Here is an 18053-nt window from a genome sequence, read left to right as displayed (position 1 = left end):
ATCTCTATCAGACTCTTTAATAAGTGTATTCAGTTCTTTAATTATACTTTCTCAAGATATTTATACAGAATATTCAATTTCTTTATAGACAAGTTATAAAGAAATTTATACAGTATTATTATATTATCTTTAAGACAAATCTTATATTATATCTTAGTATTAGAAAACTTTACTACTTCTCTTTCTGAAAAGACATTCTTATAATCTGTAAAAAGATATTATATATATTCATCTTTAATAATAAATACTGCTACTAATCTTATAGTGAGAATAATAGCTTCTTTATCTATTCTCAAGTCTCAGTTATCTACTATATAGTATATTAACTCTATTCTTTTCTCAAGATTTCTTCAATGAAACTCTTCAGATTTCTCTATCACTATCTCTTTATTAATAAGATAATACTGTTATATCTAAATAACTCAGTTAATAAGAGAATTATTTTCTCTTAATTATAGAAGATCTAGAATAATATTCTTATCTATAATATTAACTATATGAAAAAATAGACTACTCTTCTTAAACATTTCTTCTAAGTCTGTGATTATATACTTCACTTAAATTATATTAAAATAGTAATATTTCATTTTATCAGTAAATTTTATATAATTTAATAGATCTATCTTCTTTCAACTCTTTATTAAAGAAAAGAAATAGAATATAAAGTTAATATTTATTTTAAATTTAAGTAGATATCTCACTAATATCTTCTTATTTAAGATATATATTGTGATTATAATATAAACTTAAAGATATAAGAATTATTAATTCTTTATTTCTCTCTCTTATTTATCTTTTATGAATATATTTATTAGAAGAGAAGTTAACTTTAAGAAGATATCTTCTCAGTTTCTTTTCTTCTTCAGTTTCTTATAATTACTAGTATAGTAATTATTAGTTCTACAGTTAAAATAAAGATCTTTATTAAATCTTTTTTAGTATTTCTTCACAGTGAGTGAAGAATTAGAATACTTAAAATTCTTCTTTATTTTCTTTATACTGAAGTTATTATAGTACTGTTTAAATTTTATTATTAATTATTTAAAAGAGATCTTATTAATCTTTTTCTCAGAGTATGAATTATTTAAATAGATTTAAAAAGTTAAGTTAATAAGCTTAGTATAATTAATTAATGAACTCTGATACTATAATATTATTATTTATATCTTATAAATCAGCTTTATAAGATAAAGCTATGTCTTTAATTAATTTAAATTACTAGTTAATTTCTCTTAATATTCTTTAAATCTTGTATTAAAATTAGAAGAATTCTTATTATCTTATTAATATAATAAGTTAAATTACTATACTACTATAAAGCTGCAGTTGCAGTAATCTTTAATTTAATTTAATAAAAAGTTCTTAAATTCTTCTTAAGTTATAATAGTATTAATATACTTAAGCTCTTTCTTCTTAATAACTCAAGTAGTTACAGAGATATCTTTAAGAAGATTAACAGTGTATATTACTCATATCTTATAAGTATTAAACTAACTCAGATTAAAATGAAATTTTCATTTAAAAGTATAGATAAAGTTATGAAATTCAGATAATATATTTCTCTTATAATTTAAAAAATCTTCAATCTTAATCTCTCTATCTTTATAATAGATATAAATGTATAGAAGCTGTAGTAGTAATAGAGTAATTAAAGAACTTATATTAAAGTATACAGTAGATTCAGAAATCTTGAATTTCTACTAAGATAGAGATATATATACTCTAGAGAATAATATGAAATTTTCTTCAGAGAGTGAGATTAAATCAGTCTTAATATAAGTATATAAAATTATATTAGTCTGTTAATAGAGCTTAACTGATTTAAACTTATAATCAGATTAAGTGATTTAAATTGTAATATAATGAAATTGAAGTAGTAACTAGTTAGTGATATTATATAGAAGTAGTTATTTAAAAAGCTGTATAAGTGAGCTTGACTATTTTATTTAAATAGTAAGCTTATGAGCTACAGAGTTATTCTAAGAATATCACAGATACAGTACTTAGTATATTAAGAAGATTGTATGAGAAATGCAGTAACTCTTGTATCTCTTTTAATAGAAGAAAAACAAATCACTGACTTCTTTGATAAGAAGCCAGTATCTAGCTATTTTATATAGATAATGAGTGAATACTCTTCTTCTATTTCATGAGTGAGAATAGCCAGAGTGATACCTCAGCAGTATCTCACTGTTATAAAAGAGTAATCTGCTAATCTTGTATAGAAGTGAGGTTCTTATATTCATCAATCAGATCTTCCTATAATATATCTGAATGATGTCATAGAGTGGTTGGAAACCGGTTCGAATGGCCTGCGGGATGGATGGAATCATCCGCAAGGAAGCGATGGACCGTGTGGAACCGCAATGGGGCCTTGGCGCGGCCGGGGGCGTGACATTAGTGTAGACTTCTTATAAAATTAGATTAAATCTGAAATTTATAATTCTATCAGCCAGTCTAACTGTAGCACAGATTACACAGCTAAGATTAGAAAATCTTTCATTGAATTCTATAACAGCTTCTACACATTTTGCAATGTCTTAAAATATTTCAATTATCTTGAGATTGATGAAAAATGCAAGAATTGTGTAGTCTCTGTGCCCCGGTGGCTGAATGGTTAATGCGGCCACCTGGTAACTTTAGCGCCTTGGCATGGGAAACCAAGGCGTGCAGGTTCGAAACCCGCAGGGGATACATTAAATCCGGAACTCAAGCACCTCAGGTTTCTAATAAATACAGAGGTGTACAAATCACTTCAACAAAAATCACTCTATGTCCCTGGGCTGGGAGTTATTATCGCATGTATCTAATAGTCACTCCTTTGTATTTTCCTATGTTCTTGTTATCTTGGCGTGGTCTCAACACCTGTATTTCCTCCTGTATAACCAACACTTGGCCTGTATTTAACATCACGCAAGGAGCCATCATAAGCTCCGCTTGCATATGAGTATAATGGAAGAATAATAATAATAATAGTAGTGTAGTCTCTGTATGAATTGTTATTCAACTGCAATATTTAGCTCACTAGCTTCAGGCTTCAATATTTATCATTGTGTCACTTAAATTTACTGGAATCATCATTGAAGTGTTTTTTTTAAATGGAGAATGCCTCTCTACAAGAGACTTAGCTAATTTCATTCTGCTCTCAGCTCAGGACTTGTCAACAAAAATGAATTATTTCTCAGCGCCATAGAATGACGCATGCGATCTGTAACCCAGTCATTTGGTGGGTTTGTAAAACAGTTTCACCGTGCCATCATCCCAACAATGCTCAAGTACTCGCAGTATTTCGAGTGTGAGGATTCAGCTTGACAATCAATGCATCAAAGCCTCATCCACGGGATCTATGCCTTGAGCTATTGGAACCTTTGATCAAAGACAAATACTCTACAATTCGACATACATACTGTCAGTAATGCCCAGTGAGAGGGAAAAAAAAAAGTAGTGAAAAGAAAAATGGAAACCACCTCCCTGGTGAAAGAAAATATGATGCCTAGTGCAATTTGCTGATATATTTGCTATCTTGAACCATCTTTGAGGTGTTGTATTCTATAGTGAAGCCAAAATACCCCATAGTGCTTGCCCATGGGCTGTTAGGATTTGATGAGTTGAGACTGGGGGGGAAATATCTTCCAGGAATCCAATACTGGCGCGGAATCAAGGAGGCGTTTACCCTTCAGGGGATCGATGTTATTACGGTTCCTGTCTTGCCGTCAGGGTCCGTTGAGCAACGAGCCGAAGCGCTTATGAGAGGGATCGAGGCTTGGATTCAGGTCGACGAAGTCAATATTATTGCGTGAGTGGAGACTTTGCATTTTATATATGTATGCAGGCACGGTTTGATGGATAATTTGTCTTCGCTAACTATCCTCTATTTAAAGACATAGTATGGTATGTTAAACCTGCTTGAAGTTTTCATAAAATTTCATTATTTCTGGATATGGGCTCACCTTATTATTTAGGGGTATGTGTTTTCGGGTTATTCATACATGTTTTGCACAGGGAAACTGTTCTGACTACAGCGGAACCAGGGGTCTGGACTCCCGTTATATGATTAGTAGACTTCGCCCTACGAGCTTCCGCGTTTTGTCCCTGACTACGATCTCCACCCCTCATCGAGGTTGGTCATGTCGCAAGTTGCTTGAGTACTACTGCTAACTAGAGTAGGTTCTTCATTTGCCGATTATGTGTTTGGGCAGATTGGAGGTACGTCATATCCCCTTTCGAATACGGGTAATATCTTGTTCAAGCACACGGAACACAGAGAAACGAGTATGCAACGCTCTCGCGCGGCTGAAAATCGAATCAGGGGCATTCAATCAACTCACTCGCAAGTACATGCAGGAGGAGTTCAATCCGAACACTCCAGACGTTCACGATGTCAGGTGTGTAATCTACTAGCGCTCGCTCGCAAATAAAGGACGGTGACCCGTCACTCACTATCAGGGACCACCCAGGTACTTTTCGTACGGGGCCTCGCTAACCCCAAGTTTGTGGTCTGTGTTTGGCCAGTCCCACCGGATAATCGAGCAGGAGGAAGGCCCGAATGACGGACTGGTCAGCGTCCAAAGTAGCAAGTGGGGAGGTCAAGAGGGCTATAAAGGCACCTTTGTTGGTGTTAGCCATCTTGACTTAATCAACTGGACCAACCGTCTGAAGTGGCTTGTTGTCTCTGAAGTAACAGGGAACACCAGGAAGTGAGTATTGGTTAACCATTTGTGATGTTTCATGCTAAGCATGATCACCCCGCAGGCAAATACTGATGTGTGTTTCTGGGGGAGCCACAGGTTCAATGCACTTGCCCTATATCTGGATATTGCTGGTAAGAGAGCCACATATCTGCAAACAGCTTTTGGATCTAGCTGATTCCGTTTGGATCCGGTGAATGTAGATATGCTTGCAAAAGAAGGCCTATAAGTCCTCCGGTTGAGTTTACTGATGCTTGAGTTTTACCCTGCTTCCAGAATCGCCTCGCCTGCCCCTACCCCTGGTACATGTATGTGCCTGTATTCCCATGCTATTGCAGTGTATTGATAGATATAGATAAAGGCGTATCATAAGTTTGTGTTAATGAACGATAGATAGCAGCATTTCCCTCTGTTCTCTTGTCTTTTTTATTTCCCTTTCTGCAAATCCGGAATTTCTCGAACCATTTTACAAACTTTGCACTCGCAAGTGACGTGTGGATGAGGCTGAGGCGGCAAGCGGTTACAGGGAACAAAGCTACCAACCAACTGCGTATCGTGGCTCAGGATCTTAAAAGCATATCATATCGCTTGAGGCGTGGAAAGAAAGCTGAATGACTGCTGTGGTTTTGGCTTGTTTCGGAACACTTTCGTGCCGATAAGCATATTCATCATAATTACGGAGTAACTAATGGCTCTGCTGCACAAGGCTGAAAGCAGATGTTTGTCCTAGCTCATCCGTTAGTTAGCCCTATGTATCTCGAAGGGTACCTACTTTAATGCTTCAGTGTATAAATCTTTGCGGTGGCATGAACCGAACAAGCCACAAGAAAGCCGAAAGATATGGCGGGGCTTGGCACAACGACATCTGCCTGGATTTATCTCCGGCCGGTCAGTTTCCAGTGCCCGCCCGCAACACACCGGAACAAACAAAACTGCTTGTGTCTTCATTCTCTAAATTACTCTTTGAGAAACACAGATATAATACCTAATTTGTCTTCTAGAGGACGCAGTGCTCGCTTCTAGATTCTCTCCCAGCTTTGCTTTCACCTCCCTTCTAATTGTCTGTGTAATACTTGCTTTTCGCCTCGCAGAGTAGTGTAGTTACACCCCGCGGTTAGCTCATTTCCTGTTGGGAAAACGCTCTGCGCAGGAATCCCACTCGAATTAAGCCAATTATTCACCATGTCTGTTCGAATCCATCTGGATAGGCCGCATGCGTATTTTACGAACCTCGATTTCATCACAGGGAAAGTCATCCTTGCCCTATCCACCGATACTCCCGTATCAAGCGTCGTCGTGAAGCTCGAGGGCGAGAGCAGCACCAGGCTTGCCGCTCCGAAATACCCCAATAGTGACCGCAGTGAGAAGAAGAGGACGGAGGTGGAATCCCACAAGGTATGCGTCTGTTTATAATAACGAATCGAGTCTATTGAGGTTGGAGCTTTCGCGCTAATTACTCACGCGGTTTCAAACCTGCAGCTCCTATACAAAACCCGTACTTTATTTCCGGTTGAGGATACGTCTGAACTCGTCGGAAGTAACCCGTACTATACCCTTCCGTCCGGCCATCACGAATATCCCTTTAGTTTCAAAGTGAGTCAAATGAGAAGATTCCAGGCAATATTGTAGCGTACGGTTTCGAGTTTGAAAAAACCGCGACTAATTGCTCCTGCTATTCGGCCCTCTATAGTTTCCCTTCAATAATGACTGCAGTGAGCATGCGAGGACAAATCTCAACATGGGCGCGATAAGGCTAGAGGTTGCCCGCGATACGAATATACACGTCCGTAGGGCACTTCCACCGTCGCTGACGGGATTTCCGGGCGAGGCCGAGATTAGATATTACGTGAAGGCGACGGTTGCGCGGCCACAGTTTTACAAGGAGAATTATAGAGGGGTATGTATGATCCTGGATATACCTTTCGCTTCCTCGAAGTTGAATGCTGATAGGGACTCGATCTAGTTTGCGGATTTCAAATTCCTGCCCATCGAGCCTCCGGAGAGAGTAGTACCCGGCGCGGAATCGTATGCCAGACGCCAGCAACAATTTTCAAAAGTCAGCAGTATACCTGGGAAGAAGAGTCTTTTCCGAACAACCAATCCTCCACCCTTGATCGATATCGAGGAAGAACCTCCCAAATTTTCCGTAGATGCCAGATTACCTAGTCCTGCAATCATCACCTGTAACGAGCCCATTCCATTACGAATTCTGGTAAGAAAGCTTAACGACAGCTCCGACACGATTTTCTTGCAGATGATACAGGTCGAATTAATCGCATATACACACATCCGGGCCCACGATCTTGCCAGAACTGAGAGTGGGAGCTGGGTCATTGTAAGCCAAAGCAATATGAACATCCCGCTTGGGGATGGAACCGCTCCCGCTGGGAAGGAGTGGAAGATAGATTCCAGCATGTGGGATCGTACCCCATTGCCCAGTTCTGTGGCGCCGTCATTCGATACCTGCAATATATCGCGGACGTACAACTTGGATGTACAAGTTGGATTAAGACATGGTTCTTCTGCTATGATGAAGGTACGTTACTCACGGCTTCCAGATACACACTCCCATGTCCCTCGATGCATTTCATACGTAGGGCTGGATCTTTGATCTGTCTGTAATTTCATAATGGAGCACCCAAGTAACAGATGCATATTTCGCGGTCTAGCCTGAGCTTATCGTTGTTCCCCTCCGGATACCCGTTCAAGTATACTCTGGAATCGCTCCTCCTCAGGCCCTCTTAGACGCTGTCCGGCGGTCTCCTAGTAAGGTCAGCAAGGTATCCGAGGTTCCGCCTCCGCAGCCTCCTCGGCCTGAGGTTGTCCCGACAATCGCTCCCGTGCACACCGAATACGATGATGCTCCTCCAAGCTATGAGGATGCCATGGCAGATGCTCTTGGGCCAGTGGATGGCCCGCGGCGCGAGTATAACCCTCCAGACCCAGGATCATGGTCAGGGGCTGATAATAAGGGTTCAGCAAAGGATAATAAAGACAACGAGCGGCTTTTCCCTAGTAGCAGCCCGCGCAATGCATCAACGGAGTCTTTCTTTGATAACCATTATGCAAATGTAACGCCTCTGGATGGGCAATGTGCCAACTCCCATTTCGCCGTCCAGCCGCTGCAATCGACATCAATTGGACAGGTTCAACAAACTCAACTTATCGAGGAGACCCTATACCCACCACAACAGGCACCACAGACACAACAAACACTACAGGACTCACAGCAACGAAGGCCATTGCCCTTCATGGGAGTTCCCCCTAGGAAACCCGTTCCGGGGGCGGGAAAACAAGCCTGATCCTTAAAGGTTGAAATTCCACTGGGAAATATATGAGTCCTTCTCCTGTCATCTGAGTATGCGAGAGGTGATAAGATCGTAGTATTAGTATGCGATCAACTGCTATTTCTCTCAACAAATAGCTTATTCCCATTCTTTCCAACTGTCTTTTATTTTCTTTTTCTTTTCTACATATAAACTTTTGGGATAACGATGTATCACGAAAGCGAGGGTTCATGGGCTCGGATAACGAAAGCGTACATTTTCATGTCAGGAATCCTTCTTTTTCCTTTATCTTTTTCCCTTTATCTTTTTTCTTTTTTCGTCGCTTTTGTGCATCAATGAGTGCATGGGACATATTTTTGTTTAGAGAAAAACAACATTGACTGGGGTAATTAAAAATTCTTTGCGGGATGGGTTTCAATAGGGATCAAATAAATAAAAAATAAAACCTGGTTCAAACTCTCAGTCAAAATACATTGAAGTCGAAAAAGAATTCAGAGTTAAGCGAGAGCTGGCGCTAGGCGCTAGACCAAATATAGGCAAGTTTGACATCGCCAGGGGTTGAATATTTGGAACTTTCCAATCCATCGCAAACACCAAAGACACAGCATTATCAGCTGAACTTTTACCGTCTACGAGAGGCAGCGGCAAATAGTAATAGTGTGACTGGCACTAATCAGCATATTGTTTAATATAACCTCTACTGTTCTTCTCTATGCTATATTTTGAAGCTCCGGGTTGGAGCTAGAATTTACCAGCTCACTCGATAAGGAGCATCAAAGCTCCCATACTGTCTATGCTTTCCTAAGTGCTCTAACAATGGCATCCACAGGCGGGATCTAGGCGAATAGGACCCGCTAAAATTACCAGACACCACAGGATTCGGTGAAACTAACGACGAAACTGGCAGCAGGAACTCAAATCAATTCCATATCTTTTCTCTCCCCTCCTATCTTCCTTCCTTCTAAACCGAACAGCCACTAAGCGCCATGCGTCTCCACCTCGTCATACAGCGGCATGGCCTTCCTACAACCCGTGTCCTCTGGACAACTTCCTCGCCCAGCTCTGCGTCCACCAGAGCCAATTCTGCTGTCTCATCCTTCGCCACGGTATCATCTTGTACAATTACGTCGACGCGGGCTCCAAATGCTGGGTTTGGATCTGGCGCATCAGCAGCGGCTTCGGGGAGCGGGGGGTTGACAATCGCACAGTTGCTGGAAGATGTGAATGAGGTTATTCCACTTGAGACGCAAGTTGAGGAAGATAGTGGGAGTGGTGGTGGCATTGGTGGTGGTGCTGGGCAATGGGGACTGGAGGATTATGCGGTGGAAGTTATGGGGTTTGAGTGTTTACATTTTATGGAGGTGGATGGGCTGTTGAGGGATGGGGATGAAGTTGTGTATGTTTATCCTGTTTCGGGCCCCTTATTCTATATTTTGTTTTATGGTATTTTGTCTGATGACTTTATTTTGCTTGCAAATTTGCTAACTTTGACCTTGTGTTCTCCCTGTGGGCTCTAGAATACGCGCATTACAACTTGGTGATCTCATGGCCAGGAGACTTACGGGCCGCCATCAGATCACTATTGATGGGAAGCATTTGATCGACGGTGTTCCGTTCGGGAAACCTTATATTCAAAAAGCAGTGTCGTCAAGGCCACCTATTACAATTCCACCTCGGAAGAAGAGGCGATTGAACTTTGGCGGATGGCGGGTTGATGACGCTCTTGCAAGAGATTTTAATCTTGAAGACGAAGATGATGAAGAGAACGACCCAGACTGGAAAGAAGAAACCGATGGAGCTGGGAAAGAGCTTGTTCTTAGGGCAGGGGATGAAGACGACGACGAGGACGATGAAGAGGACGACGATTATGAATATCAAACCGAGAGCGATGAATCTGCTGTTACCCCGTCTGAGGAAGCCATAATGTTCCACGAGAAACGGAGCAAGGAACTACCTATAGCAAAAGGGGCCGGTTCATCAGCCCCCACCCCCGACTCGAAAACGCGAGCTACGAGGCAACAGAAGCAAAAAGCACAAGCTGATATATGCGTTGGAGAGCGCAAAATTCACGGGATCTTGCTTCAGAAGGCGCGGACATCCTGTCCGTCTTCGCTAAAGCGCAGTCTTGGCGTAAGCTTTGAGGATCAGCGACAATCTGATTCCGAGGGGTCAACATCCTCCGATGCAAAATCGGCGAGCGACGAGGATGAAACAAGCTCCGTCTCTTCCAGTGGTTCCATCTCGAGTGAAGCATCTTCGGAAGCATCTTCAAGCTCCAGTGGTAGTTCATCAGTTTCAGAATCAAAAGATATCAATATTTCTACTACCAGTGCCAAACAACAAGCGACAACATCTTTGACGGAAAATGGCCCGCAGACCTCCGTCGCTACCCCACAGCCAATTGTCCATCCTCCTGGTACCGGTTCTCGACGAACGAAGAATACCAACAGGAGAAACAAGTTACGAAGAAGACTTGAGAAACTGAAGGAGCTCGGAATCCTTCACAAAGATGCTAATTTCGCCGATCTGCGCAAATGGTGCGAGGCTAACCCTGGCCCGTTTCCGGGGATGTCAGGTGAAGAGATCTCAGAAAGTCAGGTGAAAGGCAACGATGAACAGGCGGAGTTTGAAAGGAAGCGTGCACAGCTACTACGGGATATAGCGAAAGGGGGTGTTGATGTGACCCCGCAGCCTACCAAGAACGCTAATAAATTGAGTCCTCTTGAATCGATGTCAACCACACCGATAAATGGCGCCAACGGTGCTTTCGGGACAGCTACAGAATCATCTAAGAGACAGTCAAAACTAGATGTTCCTAGCTCGCAGCGCCTTGTATTTGGCTCTCTAGGTTTGAAAACCCCAAAAACAAAGGAGGGTGAGAAGGCACTGCGAGAGACGCTGAGCAATCATGTACGTCAGCCGAAACCACAGTCAAAATTATCCTCAGTTGAAGAAATTGATAAATCTACGGAAGCGAAGATCGATTCGATTGAAAACTGGGAAGATCGACTCATCCTTCAAGCTACGGAATGTCTTTACGATGATGTAGAGTTGTCCACGCCGCCCTTCCCTTTCGTACAACGATGGGATAAGGATGCGCAGGCGAAAATCCGCGAAATTAAAGGAAACCAACAAGCTAGTGGCAAGAAGCGAAAGCGGAAATCTCGAAATCGCCAAGAAGCCGATTATTATGACCAAGAGTGGTGCAATGGAGACGCGAGTTTTTCAAATGGAAATCAGCTAGATTATGGGAATGATTGGGCTGACGAACATTACAACTCAGCTCAGTCTCTTAATGGGGTCGGCCGTAATGTGACTAGCGCAGAGGCGACTTCAGCAGATAAGAGTGCGTCTACAGATGATCTTCCAGGCTTACCGGACGATATGTCTATTCTGAAAGATGCACGGGACGCTGATATGAAGCCTGGAACGATCGTCGCCTTTAAGCAGCTGGACATGTCTAAAGCTACAAACTGGCAACCGCTGGTGTCTAAATATCGTACTGCCGTTATCGAAGATGTTACGGATGGGATTTTAACACTGCGGCTTGCGCGGCGCGATAGACAGCAACCTCGAGACGACCATGGCGATGACGATGATGGGGTGACGCGATATACCATGTTTGAGATGCCTGGTTACGATGAATGGAAAGGAGAAGATGATGGATTTAGGGAAATGCAATTTGGAGAGCTCATAGAACCGAAATTGCTCTCCATCGGATCTACTGATGGTTCAGTAGAGGTGGTTGAGGAGACACAGCACCACCTGTTGGTATAAATTCTCCTTTTCTGTTGATGGGCCAGTCAGCTTACGCGATACCTGAGCCAGTCCTATTGAACTTCCGCCCCCGATTCCCGAAGTCGCCACTGTTTCGTCGCCGACACGACACGAAATTTCGGCAATGATTCGAGAGGCCGGGTTTAGGTCAGGGTTTGATTCAGATTTTCTTCCTCCCGAAGAGCTATTGTTCAACGTCCAGGACTCGAGGACTTACAATGACGCAACCATCGAGAACAAGGGGGTCACGGATTGTGCTAGTCCGACCGTTCAATCCCCTACCTTTGCCGGCTTTGTCTCGAGCCCACCACCTAACCCCTCAACGCATCTTCGCAAAGATCACCAGCCCCAACCCGCCCCTTCAGCAAACCGCTCTCCGCGGGGTACGCCTGAAAAGCAGATCGTCACGGAGGTGCCCAGCTCCCCTACTTGGCTACAAGATCCTACATCGGATCCCTCTTCCCACAAGCCTAGCTCCCATCATCAGAAATTGTCAGATTTATCTGGCCATCAGCTTCAGTATCTCGAACCCGATGATGCATTGGCCAAGGATTCTATGGCTTCTAACAAGGACCTAACAACCACCTCACAGCATGAACCGTCTATTGAGGAGACGTGTATCGATACCGGATTGGACGCTGGAATAAAGTCAGTCGATGACGCTCCAATGGATGATTGTGCACAACATGTTCAGCCGATGCCCCTTGGCTCCGATGCCATTTACAACTCTTCACCGCCATTGTTTCAGCTCGATCAGACGACTATAGATCAAGACGAGTCCCAGCTTTCATTACTCCCTTCCGCTGTCGAAGATAGCCAGCCAGCTGCACACCACCCTGGTTCAAGTGGATCTGTAATCCCCAATCCTTTCTACGAACCTGATAGGAACCTTCCAAGTGTATCACCGCCCATGGCACGATTCGTTTCTACAGCCCCACCCCGCACAACAACAGCTGCGGAAAATTCGCCGTCCACGTCTGTAACTAGAAGAAGCAGGCGAAAAATCCTTTCATCTCCGCGCCAGGTATCATCTTCACCCCGCCGGAAACCCCAGCGCTATGACGACAGTTTGGATCTCCCAGCCATAACCGAGGCTGACAAGGAGTCAACGCAGCACTCTGAATATGTTACCAATCAAGACGTGTCGCAGAAGAGCAGTAGTTCTATTGTAGATTTAACAATATCTAGCGAGCCCGAGTCGCCTAGGAATTCCGACAGAGATTTTGCCGCGTCTCACGGACTTCCGCAGGGTCCTAGGTGGGTTAAGAAACGGATTGTTAGAGGCCGGCGGCCACGCAGGACAGAAGCGCCTTCTGTTCAGACGCAGAGGAGAGGTTTGCGGAAGAGAAGTGTGGTATAGCTATTATTTATCCAATGCTGGCCTGGTAATTTGGAGTTTTAAGGGAGCGTAGAAGGATTGGGATACTGATATAATATGTGTATATTAGCTGCTGTGAGAAAATAATTTTAATTTGCATGACCTACTGCGTACTCAATGGCACCGTTCACTTCTCCTTTTCCCCGTTTGTGCTCATTTTTCCGTGCCTATAAAAGTATGTTTTAGCACTTGTCCCGACTCTGGTTAGAATTCCCGCCCATGACATCACAACACGCCCATTGGCCTATGGGGTCGCATCATTACCAATCTCACTGCACAACACCTTGGAACTCTCCACTGCCTGGAATTGATATCAGTAATACATAACTGGGTATACTCACTGAATCCATTCGTTCCATGCCTCATTGTGCCTCCCTCAGACTCCGCAGGTGTCACCCCATAGCATGCGACTCCCTCCATCCTCCTCGGGTAGCTCCATCATCTGTCGCAGTACAGCCCAATCCACACCACCTCTACTATATAAATCTACTCCAATTATCGCCGCAGCTGTCTGGACCAGGTATCCCGCATGTAAGTCGGCGCTCGGCACGTCATCTATCCTTGCATCCCATCGCCCGGAAATAGCTGCCAACCTCCCCCGCATCCAGCACATCCATACATCATCTCATATCACCACCAACTCCAATAAGAACAACACCAGCAACAAGAGGAGAACCAGCAACAACAACAACAACATCCATTTAATAAAAACGCGTATACACCACTTCTCAACCTCACGACGGTGGTCGTCTACTCCAACGCCAAAGATGTCGTCAACATCTACGTTCAAAATCAAGGACCTAACTTCGCTCGACCTTCCTGCTGACAAGATCGAAGTAGAAGTCGAGGGCATCGAGAAGGGAAAACTCTTGCTCTTGAAACATGGCGGCCAGGTCCATGCGCTTACTGCTAACTGTACGCATTATGGCGCGCCGCTGGTAAAGGGCGTTTTGACTCCTGATGCGAGGCTGACTTGCCCGTGGCATGGTGGTATGTATATCCGTTTAGTTAATACCTATTATATTTTTGCAGTTTTCTCCCCTACATACTTTTTTTGGTTCCTTCCGTTTATGTAAATTTAATTGTAATTGAGGAGATATAAAGAGTTGATTGTCGCTAACTAGTATCATATTTTGTTTTTTGCTAGCTTGTTTTAATATTACAACTGGAGACGTGGAAGATGCGCCAGCCCTCAATGCGCTACATAAATATGAAGTGTTCGAGAAAGATGGAAGCGTCTACGTCAAGGCTGACGAGACAACCTTCAAACAAAATGGCAGGCTGCCCATTAGTTCTTGTAGCGTTTCTCAACATGATCAGAAGGTTGTAATTATTGGAGGGTAGGTCTGGAGAATTTTCCCTTCTCTACACCCAACTCCTGCTAATGGCATATCTCTACCCATCCAGCGGAAGCGGAACCATCGGAGCAGTAGAAGTGCTCCGTGAGCACGGCTTCAGCGGCCAAATCACAATAATTTCCAAGGAGCCCAACCTCCCCCTCGACAGAACGAAGCTCTCCAAAGCCCTAATCCCAGACCCAGAGAAACTCCTCCTCAGAGAGAAAGGATGGTATGCCGCGGTCTCCGTCTCCGTGCTCTCGGACGAAGTCACCTCCGTCGATTTCACAAACAAGACCGTAGCGACCAAATCAGGCAAATCAGTTCCGTATACAAAACTAATCCTAGCTACAGGCGGGACCCCGCGCCGCTTGCCACTCCCCGGCTTCAAAGAACTGGGGAACATATTCGTCCTCCGCACTGTGGAAGATGTGCAAGCCATTCTAGCTGCCGTAGGGCCCAGGAAGCAGAAAGAAATCGTGATAATCGGCAGCTCCTTCATTGGCATGGAAGTAGGCAACACACTCTCCAAGGAGAACAACGTGAAAATCGTCGGCATGGAATCCGTACCGCTCGAGCGCATCATGGGCGCAAAAGTAGGACGCGTCTTCCAAACTAATCTGGAAAAGAACGGCGTGAAGTTCTACATGTCCGCCTCCGTCGACAAAGCTACCTCGTCTGACGCGGATCCTTCAAAGGTAGCCGCCGTTTACCTTAAAGACGGCACCGCTCTGCCCGCCGATCTCGTCATCCTAGGCGTCGGCGTCAGCCCGGCCACAGAATTCCTCCGCGATAACCCCAGCGTAACCCTCGAGCGCGACGGGTCCCTCAAAACGGACGAGTACTTCGCTGTCGAGTGTCTAAAGGGCACGAACGGCGATAGCGACGTCTACGCCGTCGGCGACATCGCCACATACCCCTACGATGGACCTGGGGCAGGCCAAGGCGGCCACACGCACGTGCGCATCGAGCACTGGGACGTAGCACAGAACTCGGGGCGAAGCGTCGGACGCACGATCGCCCACTCGTTCTCGAGCAACAGTTCCGTGCCGCTGAAGGCGAAATCGTTCATTCCGATCTTCTGGTCGGCGCTGGGTGGCCAACTGCGCTACTGCGGCAATACGATGAATGGGTTTGACGATTTGATTATTAAGGGGGATACGGAGGCGGGGAAATTCGTGGCATACTATGTGCTGGGTGAGACGGTGGTGGCGGTTTCGAGTATGGGGATGGATCCGATTGTTATGAAGTGTGCTGAGTTGATGAAGAGGGGGAAGATGGTGAACAAGAAGGAGGTGGATGAGGGGGTGGATGTGTTGAAGGTGGATTTGGCATGAGGTGTATGTGCCCTTTTTTTTGGGGGGGGAGGGGTTTCCATGATTAGGAATTAATGGATGGCGTGGCGTTGGGTCGGATTCAGTTTGAAGGGAGTTGGCGATGATAATTCAAGTGAAATATAACTGACCACAAAGAAAAAAAAAAAATCCCAAAACCAAATCTTCATAAATGGAATGCTCTCTATGATCTTTAATCCTTGACAAAAAAGAATAATCACCCCTATATTTCAAAGCATGCCGACATAGCATGCAAAAAGAGACAGCTATGAAGATTAGCGCAAAAAAACAGCGACAATACCAAGGACAAAACATGAGATGAAAACCTCTCCCAGGATATACATGAGACCACATAGCAAATGAGACCGCGAATGGAAAGTGTGGAAAATCGATATCTTCACATGTGCTTCTATAGATCAAAGAAAAAAGGGCAAAGTATGGAGTAGTATATACCAAACCCAACCAAACATCCGGCGTAATCTCAAAATCCCGTCTCCAGCCTACCCCTCAAACTTTGTGCCTACTTCTCATGAGGTCGTCTTCTTCACCTTAGTCTTTTTCTTCTTCTCCTTGTCCTTCCCCTGTTTCCCCGGCACGGGCACGGGCAGCTCCGCCTCCGGTTCCACTTCCATTAGATCATCATCAGCATCATCATCAGAAGCAGCAGCAGCAGTAGCAGCAGCGCTCGGGATCCCCAGCCCACCCGACATCATCGCCCGCGGAGGTACTTCATCACCACTCCTCCCTGCTCCCGCTCTTGCTCTCGCTACCGCCGATGATGATGATGATGATGACAATGGAGCCAACGCAGCCCTTCTCCTCTCCTCTTCTAGCAACTTCGCCTCCTCCACGGCACTCAGCATCGTCCCCTCAATACTCAGAAAGCCCTTATCATGCTCCGCGCCTGGAATGACATCCACATCCCTGACGCGAAACCGGACCATTCCGCGCACTCGTCTTCCCGAGCGCGTCCGGAAATAGCCGGCGGCAGCATCTTCGAATGCTTCAAATGGCGGCTCCATGCCTTCATGGTTATGATTCTGGGCGTTCAGGTCGAGGATTGTAGATGAAGTCGCAGGAAGCGGGCGGAAATTCTCCTTGTCAGAGTCGAAATCTGAATCCTTATCCTCATTGTCGTCATCATCGTCGTCGTCAGTACCGCTGGATCTTTTAGGCGTAGTGGTTCCCAGAGCTGCAGTAGTTGACTCTTCTCCCGGCGCCACCCACTGCCAGTCAGCGGGCAGCCGGCGACGCTCAATGCCTACGGAGAAGAGATTGTACACTACGGCGCCCAGAAAGCCGTCGGATTGCACGTTTATCCATCCCTCGAGCAGCTGGCCGCGCTCTGGGCGGAATATTAGGAACGTAGCTGTCAGATAGACATAGAGGACGCCGTATTCGCCCGCGCTCACGGCGAGGGTTAAGGGCTGTGGGTTTAGGTCTTCGTCTGGGTTGTGGGGGGGGGTTGGCGGGGAGGTTGGTGAGGGAGCGCTCGAGGATATGGAGGCGTTGGAGTAGGCGAGCACTATGCCGCGGAGGGGTGGGTAGTAGGTGAGCAGGAGGGGAGAGAGGTGCTCGGCTTGTAGGGAGGAGAGGGCGTGGGTTGGGGAGATGGAGATTGGGGAGAGAGGGACGTAGAGGGTTGCGGTTATGAGGTGGAAGGGGGACGATTCTGTGGAGTCTGCTGATGTGGATTCCAATTGCGAAACAGAGGCTTTCGAGAGAGGCTTTCTGGAGGTTGTTGGGGATTGGGATTGCGGTTTGGAAGGTTGTTCTTCTTGCTCCCAGTCATCGTTCAAGGCAGCTTGGTGGGATTGGTGTGCAGGCTTCTTGGGCTTCTTAGATCGCGAATTGGGCGTATCTGGCAGCGCTCGCGCAGATGCCTCGAGACCCTCATGATACTTGTGCTTCTTATGCTTCTTCTCCTTCTTCTCCTTTTTCTTCGCTTTTGGTGAAGACTCCTCTACATCTGGCTGTGCGGTGGTGGTGGTCACTTGATGCTTGCGCTTTTTGGCCGAGTGCCTGTCCTTTTCTTTATTTTTGCGCTTTCTCTCTGGTGAAAGGGGAGCGGGGTCGATGTCCATTGCGTCCAGTGACATGGCGCATGCGGATATTCCACCCGTCGTTGTGGCTGCAATGCCTTGTGTGCGTAAACAAGTTTGATGTTGCAGATGGTTAATATTTTTTTCACTTTTCGGCGGAGACTTTTTTTCTGGGGTTGGCGCCAAGACTTCCAACCCGGAACCCAACAC

General features: G+C 45.1%; 4 protein-coding genes across 4 annotated transcripts; 3 read left to right on the top strand and 1 right to left on the bottom strand.

Moving 5' to 3' along the window:
• Window positions 1-4238: 4238 nt before the first annotated feature.
• Window positions 4239-7990, top strand: BDBG_16950 (uncharacterized protein; the record flags this gene model as incomplete). The annotated part of the gene is made up of 9 exons (XM_002625943.2): window positions 4239-4385; window positions 4458-4697; window positions 4788-4822; window positions 4965-4996; window positions 5790-6083; window positions 6168-6281; window positions 6379-6585; window positions 6652-7224; window positions 7358-7990. Exons 1-9 carry the CDS (start codon window positions 4339-4341, stop codon window positions 7988-7990), a joined length of 2175 nt encoding a protein of 724 aa, XP_002625989.2. The 5' UTR covers window positions 4239-4338.
• A 971-nt stretch (window positions 7991-8961) lies between these two features.
• On the top strand, window positions 8962-13112 carry BDBG_04047 (uncharacterized protein; the record flags this gene model as incomplete). Its single annotated transcript, XM_031721518.1, has 3 exons — window positions 8962-9371; window positions 9493-11742; window positions 11804-13112. 3 exons carry the CDS (start codon window positions 8962-8964, stop codon window positions 13110-13112), a joined length of 3969 nt encoding a protein of 1322 aa, XP_031578101.1.
• Window positions 13113-13325: 213 nt separating this feature from the next.
• BDBG_04046 (apoptosis-inducing factor 3) lies at window positions 13326-16237 on the top strand. Its single transcript, XM_002625941.2, has 3 exons — window positions 13326-14120; window positions 14278-14470; window positions 14538-16237. Exons 1-3 carry the CDS (start codon window positions 13535-13537, stop codon window positions 15802-15804), a joined length of 2046 nt encoding a protein of 681 aa, XP_002625987.2. The 5' UTR covers window positions 13326-13534; the 3' UTR covers window positions 15805-16237.
• Window positions 14193-17987, bottom strand: BDBG_04045 (RNA polymerase I subunit Rpa43). Its single transcript, XM_002625940.2, has one exon. It carries the CDS (start codon window positions 17898-17900, stop codon window positions 16329-16331), a length of 1572 nt encoding a protein of 523 aa, XP_002625986.2. The 5' UTR covers window positions 17901-17987; the 3' UTR covers window positions 14193-16328.
• Between the last annotated feature and the right edge of the window lie 66 nt (window positions 17988-18053).

Source organism: Blastomyces gilchristii, assembly GCF_000003855.2.
Source record: "Blastomyces gilchristii SLH14081 genomic scaffold supercont1.6, whole genome shotgun sequence".
In the NCBI taxonomy this organism is placed as follows: domain Eukaryota; kingdom Fungi; phylum Ascomycota; class Eurotiomycetes; order Onygenales; family Ajellomycetaceae; genus Blastomyces; species Blastomyces gilchristii.
The sequence above is the reverse complement of the archived record's forward strand: the minus strand, read 5'-3'. Positions and strand labels throughout refer to the sequence as shown.